This window comes from Cariama cristata, unplaced genomic scaffold (genome assembly GCF_000690535.1).
Source record: "Cariama cristata isolate BGI_N322 unplaced genomic scaffold, ASM69053v1 scaffold17357, whole genome shotgun sequence".
NCBI lineage: Eukaryota > Metazoa > Chordata > Aves > Cariamiformes > Cariamidae > Cariama > Cariama cristata.
Window position 1 is genome coordinate 50,551 of NW_009625116.1, and position 26,235 is coordinate 76,785.

Here is a 26,235-nt window from a genome sequence, read left to right on the forward strand (position 1 = left end):
TTTGAACCACCCTTTTTATTAAGCTGAAAAGTGATATACACAATTAGGTATATATACATAAAGTTCCCCAAAACATGTGGTACTTCTGCTCAGGCTGGGACTTAAGCATCTGGCTCTACAGGCTTCAGTATGCAGACCTCCTGCTTCACCACCCCTTTTGTATACTTCACTGCTCGTGACTGGAGCAGCTTGGGCACAGGCATTTCATCTTCACCTGTTCCCTTTTCCAGCAATGACTTTCAGGCACCGTGGGCAGGGAGTGCTTGAGGAATCGGACGTGTATCTCCTGCAGCGAGGGCATTTTGCTTTGGCAACTGGTAGGGCTATAACTTTATATGAAGACTCTTCACGGATATCACCACCTGTTAAAGCAAGCATTATTACTGAGTTGCTGTGGGTGCAGTTAGCATAGGTAACTCTACCTCTGAAGTGAACAATAAAGCACAGTAGCCTGTCTGGAATAGTTCTCTTACCTTCCAAGTTAATCAGAAAGGTCCCTTTGGTGATGTTTGCATCTGTAGGTGTTTCTTTAGGTAGCTCACTCAACAGGGTTGTCTGGGAAGCCATCATGATTTCATTCAGCTGTGAAACACTAGAAGTTTCTTCAGCCTGCAGTGCCTAGGCAAGAGAGTTAACTTTCAGACTTACTTGCTATCTAGTTTTGTTCCTCGGCATCCTCCTAGAAGATGTTAAAGCAAAACTAGAATTGCTGTGTATGTGATTGCAACAGCTGTCATAGTCTTGTCATGAAGAGAGCGCAAGTTTGTTTACACACAGTAGTCCCTTCCAACCTCAACTATTCTGTGATTTTCTGACAAGTACAAAGCAGAAGAAAGTTTACAGAAATTAGTATTTTTTGCACAAGACTATTCCTAGTTGTATCTTTTACCTCCATTAATTCAAACAGCAATCCAGGCTCAATTACAATGACGACTTCATATTCCAAAGCGTTCTTGCCAGAGATGGAACCAAGAAAAGAGTCTCTCATTGCACAGGCACCTTCTATTGCTTCCTCAATGCCAGGCTTCTTCCATGCTGAGCTTGTATTAATCCAGCCAGTACGAAACACACCCTCTGAGCCTTGAAAGCAAAGTATACAAAGGAATTTTTAATTTAGTGTCTTTCTATTAAAGTGTTCATTAATTTAATAAAAAAGAACAGCATATCTCTCTATTTGCATTCCTTTAACTGTGCAATTAAACACTGCACTAAAAGAATTCCTTAGAAATTATACGTGCTTTACCTTTCTTATAAGGGAGGTGCTGGAAAACCTCCTCTGCCAAGTGAGGAAGAATTGGTGCAAAGGATCGGACTACTACGTCTAAAGCCTCTGCTAGCACAGTTTGACATGAACGACGCTTAGGATCTTTTTCTTCTTCACAATAGAGTCTGCAAGACAGAGATGAAACCTGGAAAGTATTCGTATGGTCATGTTGCTGTCCTTGCTCAAGAGCCATACCTTCAGGAGTGCCACTGAAAGTACAGACGTCTGACCTAGCTTGCCTTTCTAAGGAAAGCTTTTCTGAATTGCCCCTCCTAGGCAAGTACACTGGTACAGGTACAGGACCATTTGTATATGCAGCCACTTTTTGTCATAGGAAAGGCGATTTCGTACGTGGCATGTTAATTTGCTTCATTTAGATAGAAGAGAATCTTTCCTCAGGGAGGTAAGCCTGCAGCTGTTAGCCCTTTGTTCTAGTTCATCTAGTTCATCTATAAAATTTAGCATTAGGGCTTTTTTATTCCCCCTTACTTGCATTCTGGAAACTGAAGATCAGTATAACCCCCTTCCTTCCTCATTCCCTCACGAAACAGCCCTTTCAAGATTTACAGAGGTATCAGTCACATCCTTAGGATTCTCTACCTGGTTTTTAGATCAGTAAAAGACATGAGGCTACCCAGATAAGTGCTAAGAGCCCTTCCCTCTGCCTTCCCAAATTCAGATGCACACACTTCTAGGTAGAAATACAGATCCAAGAATCTATCTTTAAAACTTTATTTAGTTTTAAATGTGTACGTTTGATTACCTTTCAGAGTGATTCATTACCCCTAGTCGACAGAATATAGGAAGCACGCTGGTGACAAAAATTCTCAGCTGGAAGCAGCAAAGCTTTCACCTCTGAGCTTTAGTGCACTAAAGCACAATAAAGAACTGTGAAATGTTCTCCGAGATATCTGTAGTCACATAACATTTGCCTGGAATGTTCTTACCTCCATCTCAAACTGATTTAACTTGTTTTTTCCCTTTTAATGACAGCAGTAATGAACTTACCTGTCTTTGATTAAGCTGAAATAAAAGTTAGACAAGTTTCTGGAACAGAATGCTTGCAATAATCGAACAACTTTGCTATAATCATATTCTTTGTATGCTTCTGTAACCTGAGAGAGGGAACAGAGAGAACAGTGTATCAGTTTTCATCACACAACATACAATGACAACCCCTGATGAACCTGAACTGAAACTGTAATGAGTGACACAAAGTCTGGGAGAATCTTTTCTTTAAAAGGTTGTTGGAAGGAGTGTGTGTGTGTGGGGGAGTTAATTCAGTTATCAATTAGAACAAAGAAATAATTTCAATTCTAATTTGAGGGGAGAGGACAGGGGGAACCCCAGAAATTATGCCCATACTTCATCATTCGGCAGAACAGTTCTCAAGTGACAGAAATGACTAAATTTTGGACTATAGCAGATTTCCAAAGCTCTAGAAGTTTTGGGGCTTGTTTTTTTATATCCTATTCTAACTATTTCTAAAGACTTCTAATTTGAAGCCTTGGGTAGGGTGGGAATGGGAAAAACTGGTTGATGTCAAAACCAAGTTAAGAACGTTAAGAAAAAAGCCTTCCTCTCAAAAGCTGAAATGAGCTTACAGGAGTGCACATTGCATCAAAGAAACCTTTGTGGTCATACTTTGCTTACTCAACACATACTCTTTACTCATACACTTAAAGAATTTTCCCTAGAGGGTAACACCAATGAAAAATGTTACACACACATATATTCATCTAAATACAATTTACCCCTACCTTGCTGCCATAATCTTGCAATAAATGCAGCATGTATTGATCTACTATGTACATCTCTGAAGCAGGGATGGAATCAGTTTCTGGGTTGAAGCCAGCCATGTTTCCCAGCATGAAGCGCAGTGTATTCCGAAGCTAGGAACAAACCAGAAAAATGAAACATTAATGGTCTGCACTTTAGATGAAACCCAAAATTATAATATTCTATAATGAATTAACTAAAGTTGGCTGATTTTCAAAATGATTGAATAATTACAAAAGCATCATGAAGAACATACACCAAAAGGACCTACAGAAAAGTAAAGACAAGACTGGCTATTACAAAAGCATGCTGCAAAAACTAGTCTTTTCCTTAGTAGACGTTACTATTTGATCCACAGATGTAAAAAGCAGTAGTACCTACCTAGATGAGTTCGGGAAAGCTTTCTTTAGTCTAAAGACTGAAAAGCTTTGCCATGAGTTCTACTCAGCCAACACAAAACGAAATATAAAGAGGACCTGCCATTAGAATGAAGAGCATTAGCATATTTGGCTCTTACCTTGTTGATATCATCTCTTGCAGCATTTAGTACAACAGGCCCGATCAGCACCTCAGTAAAAACATTTGATTCTGCCACCCACCAGCGGAGAACATCGGCACCGTATGGAGGATCCTTGGTGTGATCCTAAGGAGAGACAGAAAGGCACACGAGTAAAACTGCTGGGGGTCCTGCAGCATGGCGAGCCGTGCAATTCCATGCTGGCAGTGCTGTGAACATTTAAGTGTGCCCAAAGGGCTCTTTATTTGGATGCCTTCACTGTCTTTTAGCAGTATTTACTGTTAAGCCAGGGCTATAATATATAATTGCAGCTGTCTGTGTATGGGCAATGCTAGAACTCCAGTAAGTTGAGATAAACTCATCTCACAGCCTTGAATCCTTTAAATACTTAACATGAAAATAGCAATGTTAATATCTAAAACTACGTACTTTTCTTCCCTTTCAGACTGTTTTCCACCCTGGTTTCAACTCTGAAAATGGCTTCTCTCCTTTTTGAAAGAACAGAAACTATTGCGTGCTTTATTGAATCAGATAAGCAAGTCTTTGTAAGGATTTTGTCTAGAGAGTTACAGAATCTGGTTAGCAGCCTCAGAAAGAGCAACAGCAGGACTGAGGGAAAAAAATTCAGAGCATCGCCTGCAGTGCAACCTCCCTGACCACCGAATGAAGTGAGTTTCCACAGTCGATAAACGGCCTAGGCTGAGAGCAGACAGATTGCTGGTGTGCAGTCACTACTGACTGCTCTACTGCTAGGCCCAGCTTGTAGGTTTCAGTCAGTTTGAGATCAAAGGTTAATTATTTTAAGTTTCTTTAATCCCCCCCATCACTCCATCAACAGTGTTCCCAAGTAAAAAGGAACCATTCAACACCTTCTGTATAACGCATTTTCTCTTAGCACAGAACAAAGGTGTGGGTTTTTTTTGGCACTACAGCTGAAGCAAAACAGGTTTTTACTCTGGTCAAATGGAACTGCAGTGTAGCCAAAGTCTTTAGAAGAGCCTTACAGAGTTTTGCTACAAGATAGCTGCTTAGAAAAAAACATGCCACAAGACAATTGCAGAATCTGGTAGTAAAAAATTGTAACTAGTGATTCTAAGAAACTCAAGAGTTTGACTTACTTCACCTCCACTGATAACTACATCAGGGTCAACCACGTTGCCAATAGATTTAGACATCTTCTCCCCTTTCTCACCAAGAGTAAATCCATGAACTACCAGAGTCCTGAAGAAAAGATTTTAATGAAAACAAAATCCCAGTGAAAAATCTGTATTAAGAATAGATTTCTAACAAGGATATTCTTAAGTCAAAACATACAGAAATCCTCTAACTTGGTAAGTCTGAGGCTTCATCTGTCAAGTTCAACCAACCATGAGTACGCCGTACTATCATCCAACTAGTGCATACAACTTTATTTTCCTCAGTTAATTGTGCTACGTGAACAACAGATTGTTTGTAGATATCCAGGGCACATGTATTTCAGATGAATTAAAGACTAAAGTGTTACTTACTCTTTAAGCCAATACATTTCCCAAAATTACATGGCCTCCTTGCAACTGACCCACATTACCCTGCCCTATGCTTTCCATCTTCCAGGGTACAAACACTATGTCACAGCTCCAGTCTAAGACATGCACGCAGTGATTCTGAATTCCTTACAGCCTAACGTTCAATTCACAAGTCAATGATCTTAGGAGATTTTCATACTGCGCCTCCCATAATAATCCCTTTGATTATTGGAGTGGGAGAGATGGCAAAAGAACAGACCTCTATTTGAGAATGTAATAGGGTATACCTAAATAACTGAGAAAGAAAACATCTATTAAAATGATGATGGAAAAAATGTTAAACAATAAATCCATTACTACCTAATCTGAGAAAAAATTTATACTGAAAATGTAAGAACATAAATCAGATACTTAGTAATGGCTTGATTTCTCTTGTTTATACACTACTGTCCACACTATCAAAAGCCCGATACTTAATAAATGAACTAGCAATGCGTTGGCAATCCACAGACTTACTTATATGGTGCTTTTTTCCTTGCTGCCACACTAGTTAGTAGAGAGGATTGAAACCAACCTCCCAGCTGGTCTTTTCCTTCAAGGTATGTATCTGCTCTTTGCTCTGCACCTTTGAAAACAGAAGATTTTCTTTAAAATATCAGCCTGTATCTTCAAACAATTAATATACTTAAGAGAAAAATCTCTGAAAGAGGTTAGTAAAACTTATTCTGCTCTTTAAAACCAGTAGATAAGTTACTCCTGTAAATGGTGTACAGTTACTTGAACAAGTGATTCATTAGTATCACAATTTCTTTTAAAATCCAAGACTCACGGAACTCCAAAATTTAAGCTTGCTTTCCCCCAAACAAAATAATATATTATGAAAACGCAAGCTATCACGCTCAGAGCACTCCGTATGTAGTTCTCAGAATACCTTCCAAGCACTCCTAATCAAACTGAAGGACCCAAGAAAAGATCACGTACTTTGGAATTAATAAAAATCTGTGCTACAACCTGAAACTTCACCAGTTGGGAATTACTCAGGATACAAGTCACAGATGTCACATGCCTGACTGGCCTGTGTAAGGCATCAAGTATTTTCAGGGGAGACCAGGAAGCTTTGGCAGTGACCGCAGCTCATCTGCGCCAGAACTGACATCTTTGGTCACCAGTGTTCCAGGAAGATTAGAAATTTCAGGAAAGGGTTAGGACAACATGGGAAGCAAAGCCTGTTATGGGAGAGAGGGGTCTGGAGGAGCCTGGCTTGTTTAGCTTATCCAGGTGAAGGCTGAGTGGAAATATTATTCCCTATAAATATACAAAAAAGAGGAATACTAGAGAAGAACAACTGGAGCTAATGTGTACTGTTGGCATCAGACAAAAAATGGGCTACAAGGCACACAGACTGGGTATTAGCTGACTAAAAGCAGAAGAGCAAACCCAGCTTTCCCACAGGGTTGAAAGAGAGCAGCAAAGTTTTCATGGCTTTACTGGTGGAATTCAGTCACTGTACAAAAAGGTACAAGACGAAGTCCCTCCTTGTCCTAAGCAATCCCAGCCAGGTCACCAGCAGAGTGAGAACAGAATACTGTGGAGCACAGCAGAACATGCAAGTCAAAGCCTACAAACGTGCAAAATTATACACATATTTGGCAGGAATTTAGTTTTGATTCTAAAAGTTGGTAGTGTAATTTTCCAGATGTTCAGATGAAAGTTTCTCTACTTAGTTTTTATCTACTAGCTCCTTTTACATCCTCTTCTTAGGACCCCTGAGACAATGCTTCTTTCTGCTGCTGACACACTTGATTTATTTGTTTAACTTAATGGAAGTTTCGATATTTAGATCCATCCTGCAATAAAAGGAAGTTCAACATTACAAAGGTCAAGGCCATGCAGTTCCAGCTAGCACAGGAAAAATGTGTTGGTGGATGTTATGGTTTTTAACACATTTGTTTATTCCTTCAAGAAAATCTAAAAAGAGTTTGGGGTTTAAAAGTAGAATAAGTAAGGGCCAGCCTTTATATTAACAGACTGCAAAAATACTTGTAAGGACAAGATAAAAAAAGAATATTTGTGGTAAGGAAGAAAACAACAGTAGAAAAATCTGTAACAACACGTTTGTTATTTACAACTAGTTTACTAGCCACTGGTTTTAGAGAAGTGAACATTTCATGGAAATGCCAGTAGTTACAACTTAGAGAAGAATTTAAACAACTGATTACAAACAGTAAGCTGTATTGGTCTTTTCTGACAGGAATTAGTACATCTGGCAGGCTCGCTAATGTACCTCACAAAGTTAATGGAGGCCTGAACATTTTCTCTCTGTAAAATACAAACATGGGTTTTGCATATACAAAGCCTGCCTTTTAAGTGCATGGGTAGCTCCCCTACCTAAGTTTCATTAAAGTTTTGATGGTTATATATAAATTAATTAGAACAGCGCCCATGTTTCTTTGTAAATGGAAGAGTCTGTCTGACAATCCAGAAGAGACTTTTCACTTGTTTATTTTACACTGAGGTATAGTACATAGGTCATTAAAGAGAATTACAATTTACGATCCTTCTGGTTTGGATTTCAAGATTCTGTATCTTTGATCTTACAGACTTTGACTTTTAGATTAAACGTATTGTATTTTAATGCCAGGAATGAATCAGCTAAGATAAATTCAAGTCTTTCAGTCAGCACAAAAGTTTAAACACTTAGATAGGTAAGTTGTAAAATAATCACATTCATTCAGTTACATATTAGCCAATAAGATAGGGGAAAGAAGTTATGATGTTGAAAACTACCATCATTGTGATACAAAACTATGGGTAAAAAGCTGTGTGACTTTTACCAATGGCATATCACACCGCAGTAGAGTCCAGTCTGCATTTTTATATGAAGCATTTTGAAAAATAATAATCTCAAGGTTTTAGTGCAGAAGGCACTCTGCCTATGAGGAAAACATCAAGACCTGTAAGAAAATTTTAAGACAGAAAAGAATTCTCTAAAATTTATATTCCAAAGACAGCTACTGAAATAAGCAGTTATCAAAAGGCTGAACACAAACTGAGCTTCAAGGCAAAAAATAATTAAAAAAAAAGTCCTAGGCACCACAGCATTGAGTGTTCCAAATTAGCAAATGCTCTTGAACCAAATTTTGCTTTCACCACACCTTCTTTTTGGAGGCAGTCTATTAATACTCTTCTACCTCACAGCATTACTGTGAAAAAATTATTTTATTCATGTATGAAGCATTCAGACTTAAATTTTAACATTGCATAAAAGAATATGGAAACAGTTCTTTCAAAAAATATTTGAGGCATGTGTAGCAAGAAAGAAATAGGATTAGATAGCACAACAATAAACTGTTCAGTGAAAACAGTGTTAGCCAAACAGAGCATTAAGGAAGAAAACAGTATCCCCAGAAAACTTCACTAGCAGTGGGTTTTTCAGAGCACATTGCACTTGTGGATCTGCTCTTAATGGTGCAAGTGGGGTAGTATTTATTTTACACGCAATCTAGTTATAAGTGTACATTTTTGGTTTTGTGACTATGGTCACCAAATCTTTGATCTTAGTAAGTTGCACCTTCCTACCTGCCACACTGCTGATGTAGAACGGTTTGATTAATTTGTCATTTAGCTATAAGCAGGACCTTTGACATACCTAGGCTGGAAAAAGGAAGCCAACCATAATTTAATGAAAAAAGAGCAACTTTAAGTCACTTCCATCAGAACTATGCCCAGTCTCTGGCAGGAAACGCAGCAGGGCAGGCGTTACAAATGCAGCTGTATCCATGCAACCTATGATTTATGCCACTGAGCTTGCTGTCACTGAGCAATTCCTTTAACCTGTTCAAAACCCTCAGATTGCAGAACCTCTCTCTCTTCTTCCTCCTCACCATCCCCTTCACAACCTGCTGTATTTTTTGAAAGCAATCTGTGTGGCCATCAGCTAAAGGGATGAATTTTATAACTGCTGCATCTCATTTAATAAGCTCGGACATAGCTAGTTCAAGTCCAGAGAAAACTCAGGCCTAAGTTCCCAAGTTGCAGAGACGTTGGAGAGAACAACTTATTTTTGTGAGACTAGAACTGGCAAGGAAATCTGTAACGCCTCTTAATCCTGCTCGTTACTAACAGACAGATCATCGATTTATAATTTTCAATAACTTGAGTTCATAGTAGAGTGAAATAATTATAAACACTAGTCTCACTGTTTTAGCCATCTATTATATCCTCCAGTTGCCCTGAAATTAACTCCTGTGCTGTGAAAGAACCACTGCCATGCATGACACTGTCATCAGAAAACAAGCAGTAACTGCTGTTATCACTGATCTCCTACTACAAAATTAACTGGTAGCACTTTACAAGTAACATGCCAGCTTCCAAACGCCTCTGTGCTTTCATGAGTTTAAGCCACAGGAAGTTCTTCTTCCTGTTAGGACATTCTCTGAGCAATTTTGAATTTCATCCATTTTTCCCCAAGAGTACTTTGGAAAAGAATCCCATCAGCCTATTTGTAAGCCTTGCCAATTATTTTTATTGACATAGGAAGAAGTTCTGCAAAAAGTTTTAAAAGCTGGAAATATTGGGAAATACAAGACAAAACTATTAATTCAATAACTTCTGCAAAGTGCATTTTTCATGAAGGGTAAATGTAAGGTAAGGTAAAGGTAAAAGGTAAAAACCAAGGTAAAGGTAAAAACAGTAATTTCATATGAATCACTGAGACTGTACTTCCACATCTGGCAGTGGCTGGGAGCCTCAAGTACACAGGAAAAAAGGTAATGCAACTTTTGCGTCATTTCTGAAGATAAAGAGGCTTATGAGATCACACTGCTTGTTAGTCCTTCCCAGGCTTTTGAACCGGTGGGGCCACTCCAGCCACATCAGACAGAAAAAGAAGATGCCTTGCACGCACCAAGTTCCAGCAAGTTTCATGAAAATAGATGACTAGATAGAGAAGAGGAACTTTAAATGGTTCCATGAAAGAAGAAGTCTATACTGTGAAAGGCCCAACATTTAATAAACATTACAGAATCCATAAGGGAGCCTCACACAAAAAAACAGTGTATCAATAGTCTTAATTCTGCTATTCCTTATTAAACAAAATGTCTTCCCTCTACACAGGATTAGACGTAGTTTTTGCATACTGAGGTGTTAAGCCCTTAAAGAATGCAAGTATGTAACTGTGCATAAAATATCACTACTTTGTTATACGTTTCAAAACCAAACCAGAAACATTTTTGAAGAGTATGAACTTTAACATACGTAAGTCTTCTAGAAAATTAATGTTTGCTGATGGTACTGTTGCCTGACCGTGTTGCTAAGAAATAAAACCTCTGGTACTAACGTGTTTTATAATTCAACAAGATTGTTATCACGCAATTGTGTACTGAGGGTTTAAAGTCCAACAGACTTGATGTATGGGACCAGATTCCTCCTTTAGAAAGGACTCCTGACTTTGGACAATCCTCCAGACAAACAGTGTATATTTTGTATATTTTTATACAATATAAATCTGCTACCTGCTTAGTAGCAACTACTGGCAGTAGGAGTTATAAATAGCATATAGCAAGTATAAATATTTTAAGCCACAATATACTGCTTTAGTTACTGAAAGTAATCAGAAGTGAAGAAGTACACCTACACTATTAAAATGATAAAACCTACTTAGATTCAGCATCTCAATTTTGTTCTGCTTCAAATAGCATGCACAAGCACAAATTGAAATTTGTTAACTGAAAATAATTTAAGAGTTACCAACTAGCAGCAAAGTACTTGGTCGTTTATGTCATGAAACTTCTATACTCAAAACAAATATGCTCTAATTAGAAGATAGGTGGTTGGTATGCCACATGGCAGAATCAGTCGGGATAGAGCATTAGAAAAACCTCAACTTCAACTATGCTGAAAATGAGTTTGCCAACACTAAATCCTTATCTTTACAAGCAAAACCAGCTTTTCAAGAAGTCAGAACCACTTTGCTGCTGACATAATCTAACTCCGTTTTGCTGATACCAACACCATCATGCAAAACAGTTATATTTTGTTCTCCAAGTATTTTAAAAGAAAGATCAACATATTAATTCTGTACCTTCCAAAACATGAGCCCAGGAAGTTCCACTGTCAAACCAGATGTCTAGGACATCCTGTCCCTTGACATAATCCAAAACATCGCGACCACCAGCCTATTGGAAAAACAATTATTAAATAATGCAAATAGAATGCTCCGTATCATCAATGCTTTTCAAAGCTAGAAATAAAGTAGATTTGGTTTCTGGAAAAGTTTTGTACAGGCTCTGCTACCAACTTCGTGAGTGAACACAAAATAATTTAGATAATTTTTGACTATAGTTTTCAGATAATTACTGATAACAACCCAAAACAGAACAAGGAAAAACTACCAAAAAAAACCTGAGATGGCAGAGTAACACTACAGTTCGTGTGCTAGCTTAAGAATACGATTGTTAAAGGAACAATAAAAAGTTAGGAAGAACGAAATAAAAATTTGAATCTATTTTAATGACAAAGACTTAATATACATTTGGGCTCATAATTTGGTTAATTAGGATGTCACTTTCCTCCTGAACTAAAAGGAGGAGGATGGAGATCTCTTCCCTAAATTAATGGCACAAGTCTGATTGTGTGTATTTTCCCATATTCAGATTTCACTTTCTGAATACTCCTTTCACAGGATACCTTCTCATGAGGGTACAAGACTGAAAAGGATCATGGGAATATATGAAGTTTTTATATTATTTCCCATCACTGAACTGTCTCGAGCAGCTTCTGTATTTGAAGTCAAAAAACTACCTTCGCTACAGCCTCTTTTGATAGTAGTTGTTCAACAGGAAGGGTCCACCACGCATCTGATCCTTGCTGTTCCACTATTTTGATGACATCTGTGATAGTTTCACTGGGTTAGAAGGAAAAAAGGGGTTTATGAATTGATGACTTAATTGTACATTTCTACAAGTATCCCAGATCCAAAGTAGTGAGATACACTGATAAAGAGATCAAGCTATTTAGACCTGTGATTTTCCAGCTTCTAATCCAGACAAGACCACAGAGCTTTCTGCTCGTATTAAAAAGACGTCATACTTTTGTCTTCCAAGATGGGTAGGGTTGTGTAAAACCTGGACATACAGAAACCCGCATGTATTCCAAATAGCTTTTTCTGCAAATACCCAGTAACAGGGAAATCGGACAAGATTCCCGCAGCTTAGGAACTTCTAAAATCCATTTCACTTGCTATTTCTTGACCTTGAATTTACAGAAACTAAACAACTATTCCCCCCCCGCAATTTGCTCTTTTTGACAACAGGCTTCTTTTCTCCACTGAGACCTTGAAAACTCACATGGAAATGGAGAGTTAGGAAACGGCAGCATTTCAAATAACGTACGTATGTATTAGACTTCTCATTGCCCGAATTCCCTCTTTTTAGCAATATATTTTTAAATGGTAAGAAGCATATTTATAAATATATTAATCCCAATAATGTGGGAAACTGAAACTTCTGTACCCAGTAGAGCAGTGATGTAAACAACCATTCAACACCCACTCTGAAGGCAATATATGAGTTCATATGGTATAGCACCAGCCAGGACAAAGGTCCTGAAATAGATACTACAGAAATAAGAAAAATTTTAAAAATTAACTAAGCATTTTTTCTGATATGAACAGATAATGCAACCACAAGGCATGCAGGTCTGTGCACTATTTATGACACATTCAGTTGTTGTCTCCAGTAGGTAAGGCTATGGGGAACTGATTTTTAACATCACTTAATGCCAAGTCTAGACATAAATTAAGATAGCTTAAAAACCAAAACAAACTGCACACACTTTGTCTTACTGACTCACAAAGCTCTTACTAAAGAGGTGATTTTTAAGACTTCTGCTGTATTCAAGGAGTACAGCCGATCAATGTCACCTGCCAACTTCAAGCTAAAACTGCTGTGTTACCCAAGCCACCACAGATTTGTTTTTCACTTGAGGAATGAAGATTTAATCAATCAACTAACTTCTTGATACAGTACTGCAAAAGGAGAAAAAAAGTAAAATAATGATCTGGCATAATTATCTTGAAAACACAAAAGGCAGATGATCTAACTTCTTTAGTGTTATCACTCAGTTTTGTATTTGGACTTCAGCACAGTATTTTTTCTGTACTGCTAATAAGTTGAGCTACATCCACTTCCTGTGGAACATGCCAGCCGGTTTTCTGGAGAGAAAACCCACTAACCAGTAACACTCAAAGCAACAGCCAGCAAGCATACCACCACCATTCTTACCCTTTCAGACTAGAATGGGTATCATTCACCTTCCAGTTTAATGATGATAGGACAAAATTTATGGCTTTATAATATATCTGCTAACATTTATCTTGGTAAAACATCATTTAGGAGCTCTGGTTCTGAATGATATCTTTTCCTTTCAGAAATATTTGCACCGATGCCTATTTGCCTATACTTCCAGTTGTGAAGTGTTGCTTCTCCGAGACAAAGGCAAACGACTCCAGTCCTGGTAGATTCCCGGTAGATAGCTGGTAAATATCCCTTATGTCTTGCCTCCTGCAGGCTAAATCTTAAAATTGAGAAAGCTCTCAGGAAACAATCAAATAAGCCAAGGAGAAGTTTGTTTGTCTCAGCCTAAACTATTCCACTGAATTTGTCTCTCTCTTGTGGGGTCAGTACCTTCTGCTGAAGGTACCTGCCTTTACACCCAGGCCTTCAATGGTGACACAGACCGCAGCACCTGGGGACATTTTAGAAAAACCAATATACATTATTACTTTTCAGTCCTTGCCAACAGAAGGCTCCATCTTTGATTCTTCTCAAATACACTATCAGTGTATTTTTAAAGACAATTATGGATAACCAGTTGTCTTCAGGTGAGTATTTCAAGAGCTCTCTCCACAGTCTCAATGCTTCCTGTTATTGGCCAAGTCTTACCCACAGAAGTCACCAGCAGAAGACAGAGTAGCTAAATTAAAAGAGGATGATATACCCTAAAATGTGCTCATTACCACACAAAATGTTAGCGCATGTTGAGTGATTCATGGAAGAAGCAATTCAGTGCTCAGCTAATGGCTGTGGCATCAAATTAGAGCCAGAAAATTTTTCTAATCAAGAATCATACCCCTAACTAGTACAGAAAAGCTACCAGCATGCCCTATAAAGCAAGTAGAAAATTTAAACAGGAAATAAGCTTGTCTTCCACATAACTTTTCCATATTGCAAATATACTTCAGTGAAGGGACACAAACTCCAGTGATGAATTAATTTTCAACCTATACGTTTTTAAACCACTCAACAGGTATTTGATGATATCAATGTTTGTAGGGATTTTTAAAGGGTGATAAATCCAGCTGCCGACCAAAACTAACAGCTACCTCGGACAACGTGTAGGAATATACTCCTAACAAACAATGCTTTCCAGCTACTGTCTGGATTCAGTCTGATCACAGCAGAAATCTCAGTTTGTCAGATGTTCTAAGCTTTAAGTGAAGCAGACACAGCCTGAAGTGCCACCAGTTTTCTGACATTGCAAGCGTTAATTGCGATGATCTCTCTCCTCAACTGAAGAGATAATGATTAAGGTCAGGCCTATCACACAAATATTTGGAGAAATTAACAAGGAGGGGGGACCTGAAACACTGCGTTAGTGCAAACTCTATTACCTGTAGTGAGGACGAGATGTTCTCCTTTCCATCGGAGGTGGGGGAAGGGACAAGAAGGAAATAAAACCTTGCTATCAATCTCCCTTGGGAAACCATCATAAAATGACTGCCTTCATTTACAGTAAGTAAGTATTGCTAATGCCACACAACAGTTGTCTACCATTGTAGGTACACCATTACTACAAAACATACCATGGACTAACCTCTTACTGAGTGTATTGCTACGCAACACAAAGGCTTATATTGTTAACTTATGGAGGGCAGAATTATTTTAAAGACATATTTTCATGACATATGAACAGATACGATTATGCTACAGACCAAAGTTTTCAGACAACTAAAAGGGAGGTCAGGTTTGTGTTACCAATCACTTATAAGAAACAAAGAGTCAGTGACTGTGAAGTCAACTTTTTATAGTTGACCAATATTCTCAAAATTCTATCACAGTTTCAAATCAAGTTAAAAACCAAAAAAAAACCCAGAAACCCCCACATTTTAGCAGTGCAAGTTTTTTACATTATATTAAATTTCCCTATGGAATATAAGTGAACATTAACAGGCAAATATTTCCAGGATACTGTTTCAATAAATGCTTTTTCCTCCTAGTTTGAAAAACCCAAGACAACCAACCAACCCCCTCCATTCTGTTCCTCTAATCTTTTCCCAGGATCCTTATGATTAACTATTATCACAAGAGAGAGGAATTACTATATTTAAGTAACCTGTATTGTAAGGAAGAAGATTTTTTGCAAAGTACTTTTATGTAAGGTGCAAGTGAAAACCACCTTTCTTAAATAACTACTCATCACTTTATAATCTGCAAGCTTCAATGTGAGCATGGCAATTCAACGAGTTAGCAATAAACACCATTGTAAAACTTTGCCCTATATTCATACACTATCTAGAAGAACTTGGATTACGTGTCACTCGCTACGTTTTAAAACCGAAATCCCTACGGCAATTCACGCTACCACGACACCAGCCAATCACTCTGAAGTCTGATATTGATTATGCTGAACACTTATTTAATGTGTTAACAGAAATTAGGCAGCATTAAGATGTAGTCAGGAGGAGAAGAATACAGTGCCTGATGTTCTCTCGGACTCTTTTCAAACAGTAAAGAGGGCAAGTTATCTTCTTTTTTTATGTGAGTGTTGATACAGCAGCAGTAAGTATTTAGGTTACGGTAAGTTATTATTGCTTACAAGTCACTGAAATGTCTTAATATTTTAAAAATCAAATTAGAGTGCAGTGTAGATCTACTTCAAAAACAAGTTGGGGTTTTCTTTGTCAGAAATTGTTTATCAAAGTCACAGAGAAAGGGACAAAAGTTTTCAGGCATTAGAATAATCTCTGCAATAGTAGTTATTATCATAAATATCTGAACAGTGAATTTGTAAAGAAGTTATTGCATGAGGTCAGATTAAAGTATGTCTCTCATTTATTACCTGGTCTGAGCTACTACTGGAAATACAAATCTCTCATTTTACTTTTGGAGCTCGCTCTTTCTTCTCTTCCATGAGTTACAGAATTTCCTAGAATCAGAATGTTTTCCTCTTGAAATCTATTAAATGTGGAAAGTTGACAAACAGTATAAGTGTTTATCTGTGCATGTATTCTATCTAAAGTCTTTTTTCTCCACTTGGGCAGAAAAATCGCACAGAATCTTGCCTCTGTATTTACTGCAAATGGCAATAATAAAATATGTTCTCTTTTCTTCCTCTCTCATATAGGGTTTTGTTAGTTAACAACAATTTTTTCATTCCTGATCGCAATAGGATGTGGTATATTCTACATAAAGAATCTAATCATCAGTAGCATATTAAATTTATAGCCATAGACAACAGTGTCATACAATCAAATGCCTTTTAGGGCTATGGGGGGCCACAGCAGCAAACAGGAAGACTCACAGAGATCTTGCATCAAACTTGTTGTATACAAGATTACAATCAAACTCTCGGCTTTCAAGTCAGAAAGACAGAATTGTCGGTGTGGGAAAAATATTCTGTTAGAGATGAGTAGTTGCATCTTGAAAAAGCAGCTTTCTGCAGCCTTTCACATGACAAATTCAGGAGAAATTCTCACTTACAGAGGGAAACACAGCCATTTATTTTAGGGACTTTTTTGTTTTTAAAAGTCACTTTACAGGTGATACTTAAACAGGATCACTCAAGATCGACCACTGGTGCTCTCATATGTAACAGCAACTCCATGTGGACTACACTGACTTCCACTGGAGATGCTGTTGCTTTTGATAGCCACTCAAAAACCTTACAGCAGCTGCTACTGGAAGAACATTTATCCAGCCATCAAGATATGAAAACAGCTTTTGTTTTGAAATGTAAGTTATTTACTGTTGTTTTAATGATACTAACTATTCACACAATCTGAATATGAAAATTCTGAAGTGTTAGAAATAGTCAGCAACCTATTGTGATATAATTTTCAAAATTATAATGCAAATTTAACAAAATATTTAGGCTTAGTTGTTTTATTTCAGTAAGAACTGGTGTCCAGGAAAATGACCTATGAATTGACAGACTGCTTTCTAAATTTGCCTGTCATTTCTATAGGCCAATATTCTGCACACTTTTCCTACTCTGGTTACAGAAGTCTGCGATAGCTAACTTTAAATATTTAATGAGTGTTTTACACTTTTCTTTGAAAATTTCACTTCTACTGTACAATATGTTGAAGTAAAGAGTACTGACTGTAAATGAGCGTCAGAAGCTGTCAGTTAAAGGAAATAAATCTACTTCTCAAGCGTACTGGATATGTCTCTCTTTTTTTGCCTAAGTGTCTCTCTTTTTCCCCAGATCAATTCTAACCAAACATGCCACGCTGTCCCTTTGTTCATTCACCTACACGCACGACTGCCAGGCCAATACCTACACACAAAGGTCGAGTTGTTAAACTATTGCAGTTTGTCCCATCAAAACGCCCCAATTGCCACATATTGTACAACTCCAGCAATAATCTCACGCAGCTCAAGCACTTACAAAAGACATGCTTTTTAATACAGGTCACTGGCTTTCAAGGTAATTTTACTACAACCTAAAGGAATTCCCATGCATCCCTCCTTTCAAATGCTTTCTGTACCAGCTGGGTCAGCCCCTTTATGTTCTGAAGGAGCTATTGCTTCACGGTGCCCTCCACTTTTGACTGCCAACTGCTAAACTGTTTTTCATTACACTCTTATTTTGTTAAACTACACATTTAACAATCTTAAGCAAGCACAAGTAACACAGTCAAGCCTACTCTGCAGATAGGCTACAATAAGTATTCCTCAGAAACTGTAAATTTTTTTTGTGAACATACACTTACTTTTTAATATGGTAACAATTTTTGCAGGTAAAATGATTTTATACCCCACAGAGCCTCCATCCATTTCTGTCCTGATGTGCGTCAGCATTATTCAGGTACTACAACCAATTATGGACATTGCGGTCTTTTCTCACAGTTTGCCTACTTTGAGAGAGTCAAAGTACATATCTGTGCACTTACACAACCAGCCACACTAGGTGAAGCTAAGGACTAACTGCTTAAAGTCCATTCTCTGCTCTCCACACCCTAAGCCTCACCTACTACTACACTTACGTGCTCAGTCCAGCCTCTGGAAAACATGCCAGACTCTCTGCAGTATATTTATTCAACAGCAGAAGAAAAAAAGTTCTGCAACACTACTTAAGTTCATCTCCAGCTATGCAATCTTATTATCCATAATGAATTTGCACAAACAGTTATAAGGTTAAGATGTATAAAACAGAGTTACACTAGCATATCTCAAGACGGAAAACAATCATGTAAATAAACAATGAATGTGGAACTCCACAATACCATTTTTATGAAATCACCTCTTACAGGATATTTACAATTGAAAACCTCTGTTCCCCAAAGGGGTAAAAGCACAACTCTATTACTCCTTAAAAGACAGAAAAGGATCACATTTGCTTGAGTTTTCTTGTTTCAAAGCATAGTTTTGCTTTCCTCCCCACTACATTGTCTGGAATTCCTGAAATGCAGTGTTTGCAATATCTGGATACTATTAACGAAAAGATGGCAGGATAAGGCTAGCATCTGAAGCTTCAGACATACCAAGTCATATAGCTAAAGGTCACTTACTTACATTTATTGAGGCTGGCTCTTCAAAAACACTCGTAATTTTATTTCGAAAAAAAGTGCGGTTATTTATTCTGCAACCGATCTGATTATTCCACTTCAGATATCTGCCACTTACTCAACTGCAAAAAGCTATTTTGACAAAATAACTGTATTGTTCAACTTAGAGTGCTACAATTACAGTTGCAATCTATACTAACTACAACTTGCATTTTACTCCTTGCTTAAATGTAAAGGCCAGTGATTATTGCCAGCTCACTTAACTTGAAGATGAGGGATAAAAGCAGCAATTACTATCAAGGGGACTTTTTAGGTAAGTTAAGTATCTAAATAAATTGATTCCTATTACTTTCATACAAGTCACCTTCAGCTATGAGGTTTTGATTGTTTTAATTCATAACTGAACTAGTCCTGAGTATAAACTATTACAAATAAAAGCATGTATTTAAACTTAAATAGTTAGAAAGTTTCACAATATTGTGTAACTGCAGCACGACAATGCTCATTCTTTCATTTTTCAGCATATAAAGCTAGACAAATACCTGTTTATCAAGCATTCCCCTGTGTTCTTCTGATAAAATACAGGAATCGGAACACCCCAACATCTTTGCCGCGATATACACCAAAACGTCCTTCTGTCCAGCATTTCAAGCATTCTGTTCACTGCAGACGTAGGAACAACTTTCACTTTTTTCAGCACTTCCTATAAAGTAGACAGTGGATTGTTGAATATGCGTCAGCATTCAGACAAACACTGTTTATGCTATCAGTAAAAAAAAAAGTACAGGTCTACACTCCCACTCCTGAATAACATGTTCCTGGGCAACTGTTACATTTATTTTGTTTACATCACTGCATGTTGCTCTTCAATAACATATTTCGAATGCTGTGTATACCGTACATTTCCCCATGGAGCAACCAATGCTTTTTGGCCAGCTCTGATTCTCTAGCAACTGCACCCTCAAATGAGTTAGAAATGGCATCAGTATCTCTATCTGAAGTTTAATAGCTCATTGTGTCTTGTGCTGTTGTCTGCTTTGAAACCCCATCTTGACACATGCTGCCTGTATTGCTGAGTGTGGGGTACCACTCACTCCCAACTCTGCTCAGTAACCATCTTATTTTCCTTCACTCTAGATAAATATGAATATGGAATAAACACCTCATGCCCTAACTGGAATGAAACCACTGTTAGCCAAGACAGTCTATGGTGCTGGTCTGAGTTTTCTGTGTGGACGTACAAAATTTCAAAGAGCACTGCATATTAAAAAATATGGTTTAAAGTTATTTAAAATAGGACTGTGGCAAAATTAATAAAGGAGCAAACAACAATGTCTGGCCATGCAAGGCTACTGTAACAACAAAGGTAATTTTAATAGTGATAAAATTGTCTCTTCTGATTTAATTCCTTGAAACATTGTATTTTTAAAAATATTTTGGGGAAAAAATTCAGTAGCTCTAAGAAACTTATATATCTCTTGTAAATATAATGAACATGTCAGTCATGAATATGTCAGTCAATGTATTTATCCTGGACTATATCAATGTTGACAAAAAAACAACAACGTTCATGACTTCTACAAATAATTAACACTTTTCAACTACTGTTTGTAAACTCTAGAGAAGAACATACTGTAGAGTGAGCTATAGCAAGATTGTTTTGCTGATTCCAAATGGCATCAACTGTCTTTAAATACCCCATAAGAAAGGAAAATTATATACCTGTGCTGTAGCCTTCACACCTGCCGTGTTTACAAACCACTGTTTGCTGGCACGAATAATCATTGGTTTTTTAGTCCTCCAGTCATATGGGTAACTGTGCACATATTTCTCCTCTTTTAACAAACTCCCAGCTGCTTGAAGCATCTGAATGACTGAGAGAAAAAACGAGGCAAAATTAAAATCTGATTTGAACGTACTGCTACTGTTAACCTCAATTCATTCCTTTGCACGATCAACACTTAATAAGGAGTGCCTGTACCTCATCCACATTCAAAATGTGTTTAGTTTATACGAACCGTCAAAATATACCTGCAGGAATCTAACTGATAAAGTAAGAAATGGCTAAACGTAAAATACTCACCAGCTTCATTCCCCTCTTCAAGGACATTCTTGTTTTTAAGCTCAGGACCTGCAGCTTCAGTAAAAAACCCACCTTCATCCACAAGGCAATCCTAAAAATAAATATGTTAATCATGTCATTAAAACACCATGTGGCAAATAACTACCTTTTTGGTATTCAAAAGTGAGTTAACTGCTTTGCTGAATAACTATTTTTCTGATGAATACCAAAGTACATTACACTTAGGTACACTTCAGATTTAGTGAACTGCAATTTAGTAATCTACCAGGCAAATGCATTTTACGTATCAGAAGAAACGAGCACCATTACGTTTGCAGATACACTACATCTGTCTTATATCAAGTCACTGGTTAGCATTTCAACGACTTCTCAAATTAATAGTGAAAACCAAAACCAAACAAACCAACCAACCCCCAAGAAAAATTCTACCTCCGAAAAAAACTAACCAGAAATATGAGTATAATTAGGTTTTGGAACATCTCAAGAGTCAGTGCTTTAAAAAGGCAAAAGAGAAAAAGAATACCCTGTATCTTCATTTCCATCAAACACAAGTTGATCATGAATAACTGAACTGTATTTATGTACGTGTTTAAAACAAGCTTTGCTGAAAAAGAATAGTAATGACCTACATAACTGCTGATTTACTGGTCTGCTAGATACAGCTTTAAAAGCCAATTCTGAGTACCAAGAGTCAATATCTGAGAATTGTTGTCTGTGTTATCCTTTAAAACACAAAAACACAGAGAAGAGAAATCTGATTGTATTCTACCACTTCCCTGTAAGCTTTAATTAGCAGACAGATGAAAAACTTAAGCCTTTTATTTTGATACGCACTTTTTTAAGGTTAAGTGCCTGCAGGAATGCAGGCCTAAGTGATACTCACACTTATGCAAATGCCTCAAAACATTTTCAAATTTTATGTGCAAATTACAACAATCACTATAGGGGGACATGATCAAACAGTTGCAGGAAATCAAGAGCAACATCTGAAAGAATAGAGTACCGTGGGTAGCTGATGGTGGGAAGCTACGCTGTAGTCTTCCATACCATGAGCTGGGGCTGTATGAACTAATCCTGTTCCTTTTGCCATTGTCACGTGATTTGCAGGTAACAGAGGAGAGACTCTGCCAGGAATTGTGGGATGAGCACAAGAACCATCTACCAAATCTACACCTGGGGGTGAAAAAAACAAAACAAAGAGAAGAGAAAAGAGAGAAACACAATTCATGCATTCAGCTTCTTTTATCAAAGAGCAGAAATGGAACAACTGATCAGACAGTGTATGCACGGGACACTATTCGGATGTACTACTTCTTTATCTTGTTTGTAGGTCCCCGTTCAAATGCTTTCAAATTCTCTCCATTGTTAATCTTGCACACGGGTTTCTTTTTTTTCTTTTTTGAAGAAAACGTTTTTCTTCTACCTCAGACAACGGTATTCCATAGTAGTGACATTCCATCTAGAGACACTCCACACATTCCCTTTCCTTGGGGACTACCATCTCCGTGTTCTGGAAACAGATCCCAGTAACGATTCAGTAGGCTAAAAACCTTGAATTTGGGATCTATTTCTAGTTCTGCCAATAAGTACTAATATTGTCATGAACAATTAATTTAAATGCTCTAAATTACATACAAATAAAGAGAGCGTAGCATAAATGAAGCTAGTGACAATTTAAGGTTAAAAAAACACCGACGAAATCTTAGTAGTAAAGCCTTGCTGAAAGTCACGAATCACAGAGCTTGAGGAATGCTTCATATGACAAAACGGCCTTCACTGAATATGTTCTTCCCAGAAGGAACACGTTTAGGAAGGAACACTGCTGTCAGACAGTCAGTACACAAATACAGAAAGGTAACAAATACAACTAATTACTGAATACATGGGAAGATAAAAAGAACAGGTTCTAATATTAAATTTCTTTTCAAGAATGTCCAACGCTACTGTTGTATGTTATCTGCAAGTCATGTGATTCAAGAAGGCGGAACCTGTGAGAACACCTCTAGGTAATTTTATTATTAAATAAAAACAAGATTATTAAGCAGAGAAACAGATAATTTTTCCCTCTGAAAAAGAAGGCACGGAAAGACATCAAAAACAACCTGAAAAGAAAAAGTCATAGAAACAGATTTCTTACCTTCTTTAAATACGTGTATTTCCAGCACCGAATCACTGATAAAGTCAAATTAATAAAGTTCACAAATGACACATTAAATCCCAACTCATGACACTGAATCAGAAGTCTGTCTATTAAGAAATACCACTGCTTTAGTTTGTCCGCACAGACAACAGTCACCTACAATACCTCAATAGTCTTCATGGTTATGGTGAAGGCTTAAGACACCTCTTAACAATGAAAAACTTGAAAAGTAACATAACATGACAACAACAGCCGATAGTGCTATCAATTCTGCTACACTAGGTAATTTCAATAGTTTTTGTAGAATTTAGCAATCAGGCAGTCGGCAAGCAGACTTGTAATTAGCCCTTTGTTCTCAACAGCAATGGATGAGAAAGTCAGACAAACTGCATTCAGTGTAATTAAGATTTTGATACTGAACAGGCTTCCATTCCGTGTTTAAGTTTTCCAAGTGTGAATCCAGATTTTAAAAAATACTTTGAAATCGATGGATGAAAATTTGAGCTACAATACACCAATAGTAAATCTGACAGACTACTCTTCGTATTATTTTAGCAAAGTATGTTCTCAAAATATAAACAAAACCTAGTAACACATCAAAACTGAAGCAGTTTTCAGAAACCTACAAGCAGATTTCCAAGCAACTTAAGATGAACAATATTAAAACCTACCTTTACATGTTGATATAACCTCAAACTGCGTGTCCAAAGCAGCAGCTGTAGATTCAACTCTATCTGCAGCTAGAATGAAGTGTTCACCAGTAGTTGTACATTTCACAACTGAGTATCTACAATGCAAATGTGTATTTGTGATACTAAATAATTACAGACACGACAAAGCTACAAATTGTTTAAATGCTCTATCTCTAAAAGACTGCAAAGTATGTTTTAAGATCTACATGTCCAATTCACTCGTAAACATCAAAAGAATGTCAAGATAACATAGTATCAGAAAGAAGAAATAACTTTAAAAAAAAATTAAAGCAGAAATTAATAAATTAATAAGGATATAAAACAAAGCTTAAAATTGTGTCATTTAAAAAAGATAAAAACAAACACAAAAAAGATGCCTTAAATAAAATGTAATAGTAGTCCAGAACATTTTAATTTTGCTGATAAATATTGATAAGGACTGATGCAGATCACTGAACCAAGTTAAAGACACATACGTCGAATCTGGCATGTAACAAACTGCTTGATTGGCTGGCACAGTCCAAGGTTGTGTGGTCCAGACCAGCAGACTAGCAGGGGATGATCCATCTACAGATGTGAATTAGAAACACTTTAGTTACAATTACAACAAAAATAAAAGTTATCAGTCTTAAAATCTATACAGAACTCGTACCTATCACAGAAGTCAGCTTAGGTGGTGACTTTAACAGGGGAAATTTCATATACACAGAACGACTGACATGCTGCTCATTGTATTCAAGCTCTGCTTCAGCCAAGGCTGTTCTGGGTAGATATCAAATGAAAGTTAATATACTTGAACATGAAAAGCTATTGATATCCTTGCTAAAATTTTGAAGACAAAAGAGCAAGTTGATTCTTACTTTGCTGAAGGGGACCAGAACACAGGTTTATAGTCCTGATAAATGAAACCCTAAAGAGGAAAGGGAGGGAAAAAAGAAAGTTAGGAGAATCAAAACTCATGACAAATCGAAACACAGTTCAACAAAAGTTCCAACATACCTTATCATACATTTTATAGAAGACTCTCAGCTGGTTTGCTTCATACTTTGGATCAAATGTACGGTAGCTGTTAGCCCAATCTGCCATCACACCCCAACGAATGAAAGCAGATTTCTGTTTCTCAATTGCTCTTTCTGCAAATTCTCTGGCTGAAGAGAATAGTTCCATTAAGATCATGGTTTAGTCCACTAAGATCAATTTAAAATATGCTATTGATGTTTTTTAGAAAAGCCTGAGCTGAACATATTGAAAGTATGCACTCATTACTGATGTGTATTAAATACATTATTATGGCTCAAAAAAATACTTCTTTCAAAGAAGTAGTTACATAAAATGACACTTAAGAGTAAAAATACCCAGGAGTCGCACTTTTTGACTGATACACGGACATAAAGCACAAATGTCTCTAGAATTTTTCCTTAAAAAGAAAGTTTATGTAAGTACATTTAGTTATGAGGAACAACTTCTCAAAATGCATTCTCAAACAACGTAAAATTAATAAGAGTGAAAATCAACCACCTCTGTTGATGCTGATCCAAACTTTTCAAAGCAACACGTATCTGAAAATAAGTCAGCCCATTTCACTGTCACAATTTAAAGCTAAAACAGTTTAAGTTGCTCATTACAAATAGCTTTGCAGCTGAATGTTGACATTTTCCAATAATTTGAAATTATTTCCTCAAAACAGTTTCCATATAATGCAGACTAACTTCCTCTGAAAGGATCACCCCTTTAGTTCTGGAGCATTGTTGAAAACACAGTCAACAGACACATTCCTACTTATGACACTGCACCAAGCTGTCCTGATGAAGCCTCGTTTTTACATGCATCTTTTTAGCTCCTAATCAAATTCAGTCTTCAAAAAACAAAAGGATGTTGATCTCATAAATACCAGTTTCATACCACTACACAGGCAAGCAAAGCAGAAATCCAGATCCTCTGCCCTTCTTTTGTTTTTTTTTATAACCCAGGGTCAATACTATGCATGTTCATTACGGTAACAAATTAATCCTGTGTTCAATTATCCCATTTTGTAAGGTTACATTGTACTCAATCTGCTTGGTAAACACATACAGTGATCGTAGAAAATGTCACCCATAGCTAATAGAAAAGCCCACAATAAAGTAAAAAAGCTTCATGTGAAGCATAAAATAAAAAACATGAGTAGGATGCAGAAAACACTTTAGCCAACTTCTTCTATAAAAATACTGCGAACAGTAGTTTACCTCTCTGTCGAATTTCCATTGGTGAAAGATTTTCAGCTCCTTTGACTTCTGACAATGCCTTCAACTCAATTGGCAGGCCGTGACAATCCCATCCTGGCACATAATGTACTTTATAACCTCTCATCATGTAGAAACGATTAGTGATGTCTTTCAAAATCTGAAAAGACACAAAGGTCTGTTATCACTTTAGCTCCCCCATGTGGAATAGCTACATTATTAATTAAGATCCTCCTATTAAAAA

The 26,235-nt window shown here is 37.1% G+C and overlaps 1 protein-coding gene across 1 annotated transcript; it reads right to left on the reverse strand.

The window, feature by feature from the left end:
- IARS2 (isoleucyl-tRNA synthetase 2, mitochondrial) lies at window positions 1–26,153 on the reverse strand. Its single transcript, XM_009703484.1, has 21 exons — window positions 25,995–26,153; window positions 24,769–24,917; window positions 24,630–24,679; window positions 24,422–24,531; window positions 24,246–24,336; window positions 23,749–23,864; window positions 21,941–22,110; window positions 20,938–21,028; window positions 20,577–20,728; window positions 19,397–19,557; window positions 11,867–11,969; window positions 11,148–11,241; window positions 5,582–5,690; window positions 4,679–4,781; window positions 3,561–3,686; window positions 3,025–3,156; window positions 2,273–2,379; window positions 1,244–1,389; window positions 890–1,080; window positions 474–618; window positions 1–362 (listed from the first exon to the last, which is right to left on the reverse strand). Exons 1-21 carry the CDS (start codon window positions 26,119–26,121, stop codon window positions 211–213), a joined length of 2,625 nt encoding a protein of 874 aa, XP_009701786.1. The 5' UTR covers window positions 26,122–26,153; the 3' UTR covers window positions 1–210.
- Between the last annotated feature and the right edge of the window lie 82 nt (window positions 26,154–26,235).

Excerpts from the sequence above, each read along its gene's own strand:
- IARS2 (XM_009703484.1), bottom strand. The coding sequence starts at position 26,121 with ATGATGAGAGGTTATAAAGTACATTATGTGCCAGGATGGGATTGTCAC. Across the intron at positions 23,865-24,245 it reads TGTTACATGCCAGATTCGAC|ATACTCAGTTGTGAAATGTA; the intron begins GTATGTGTCTTT and ends TTTGCATTGTAG. Across the intron at positions 1,081-1,243 it reads GCACCTCCCTTATAAGAAAG|GCTCAGAGGGTGTGTTTCGT; the intron begins GTAAAGCACGTA and ends TTTGCTTTCAAG.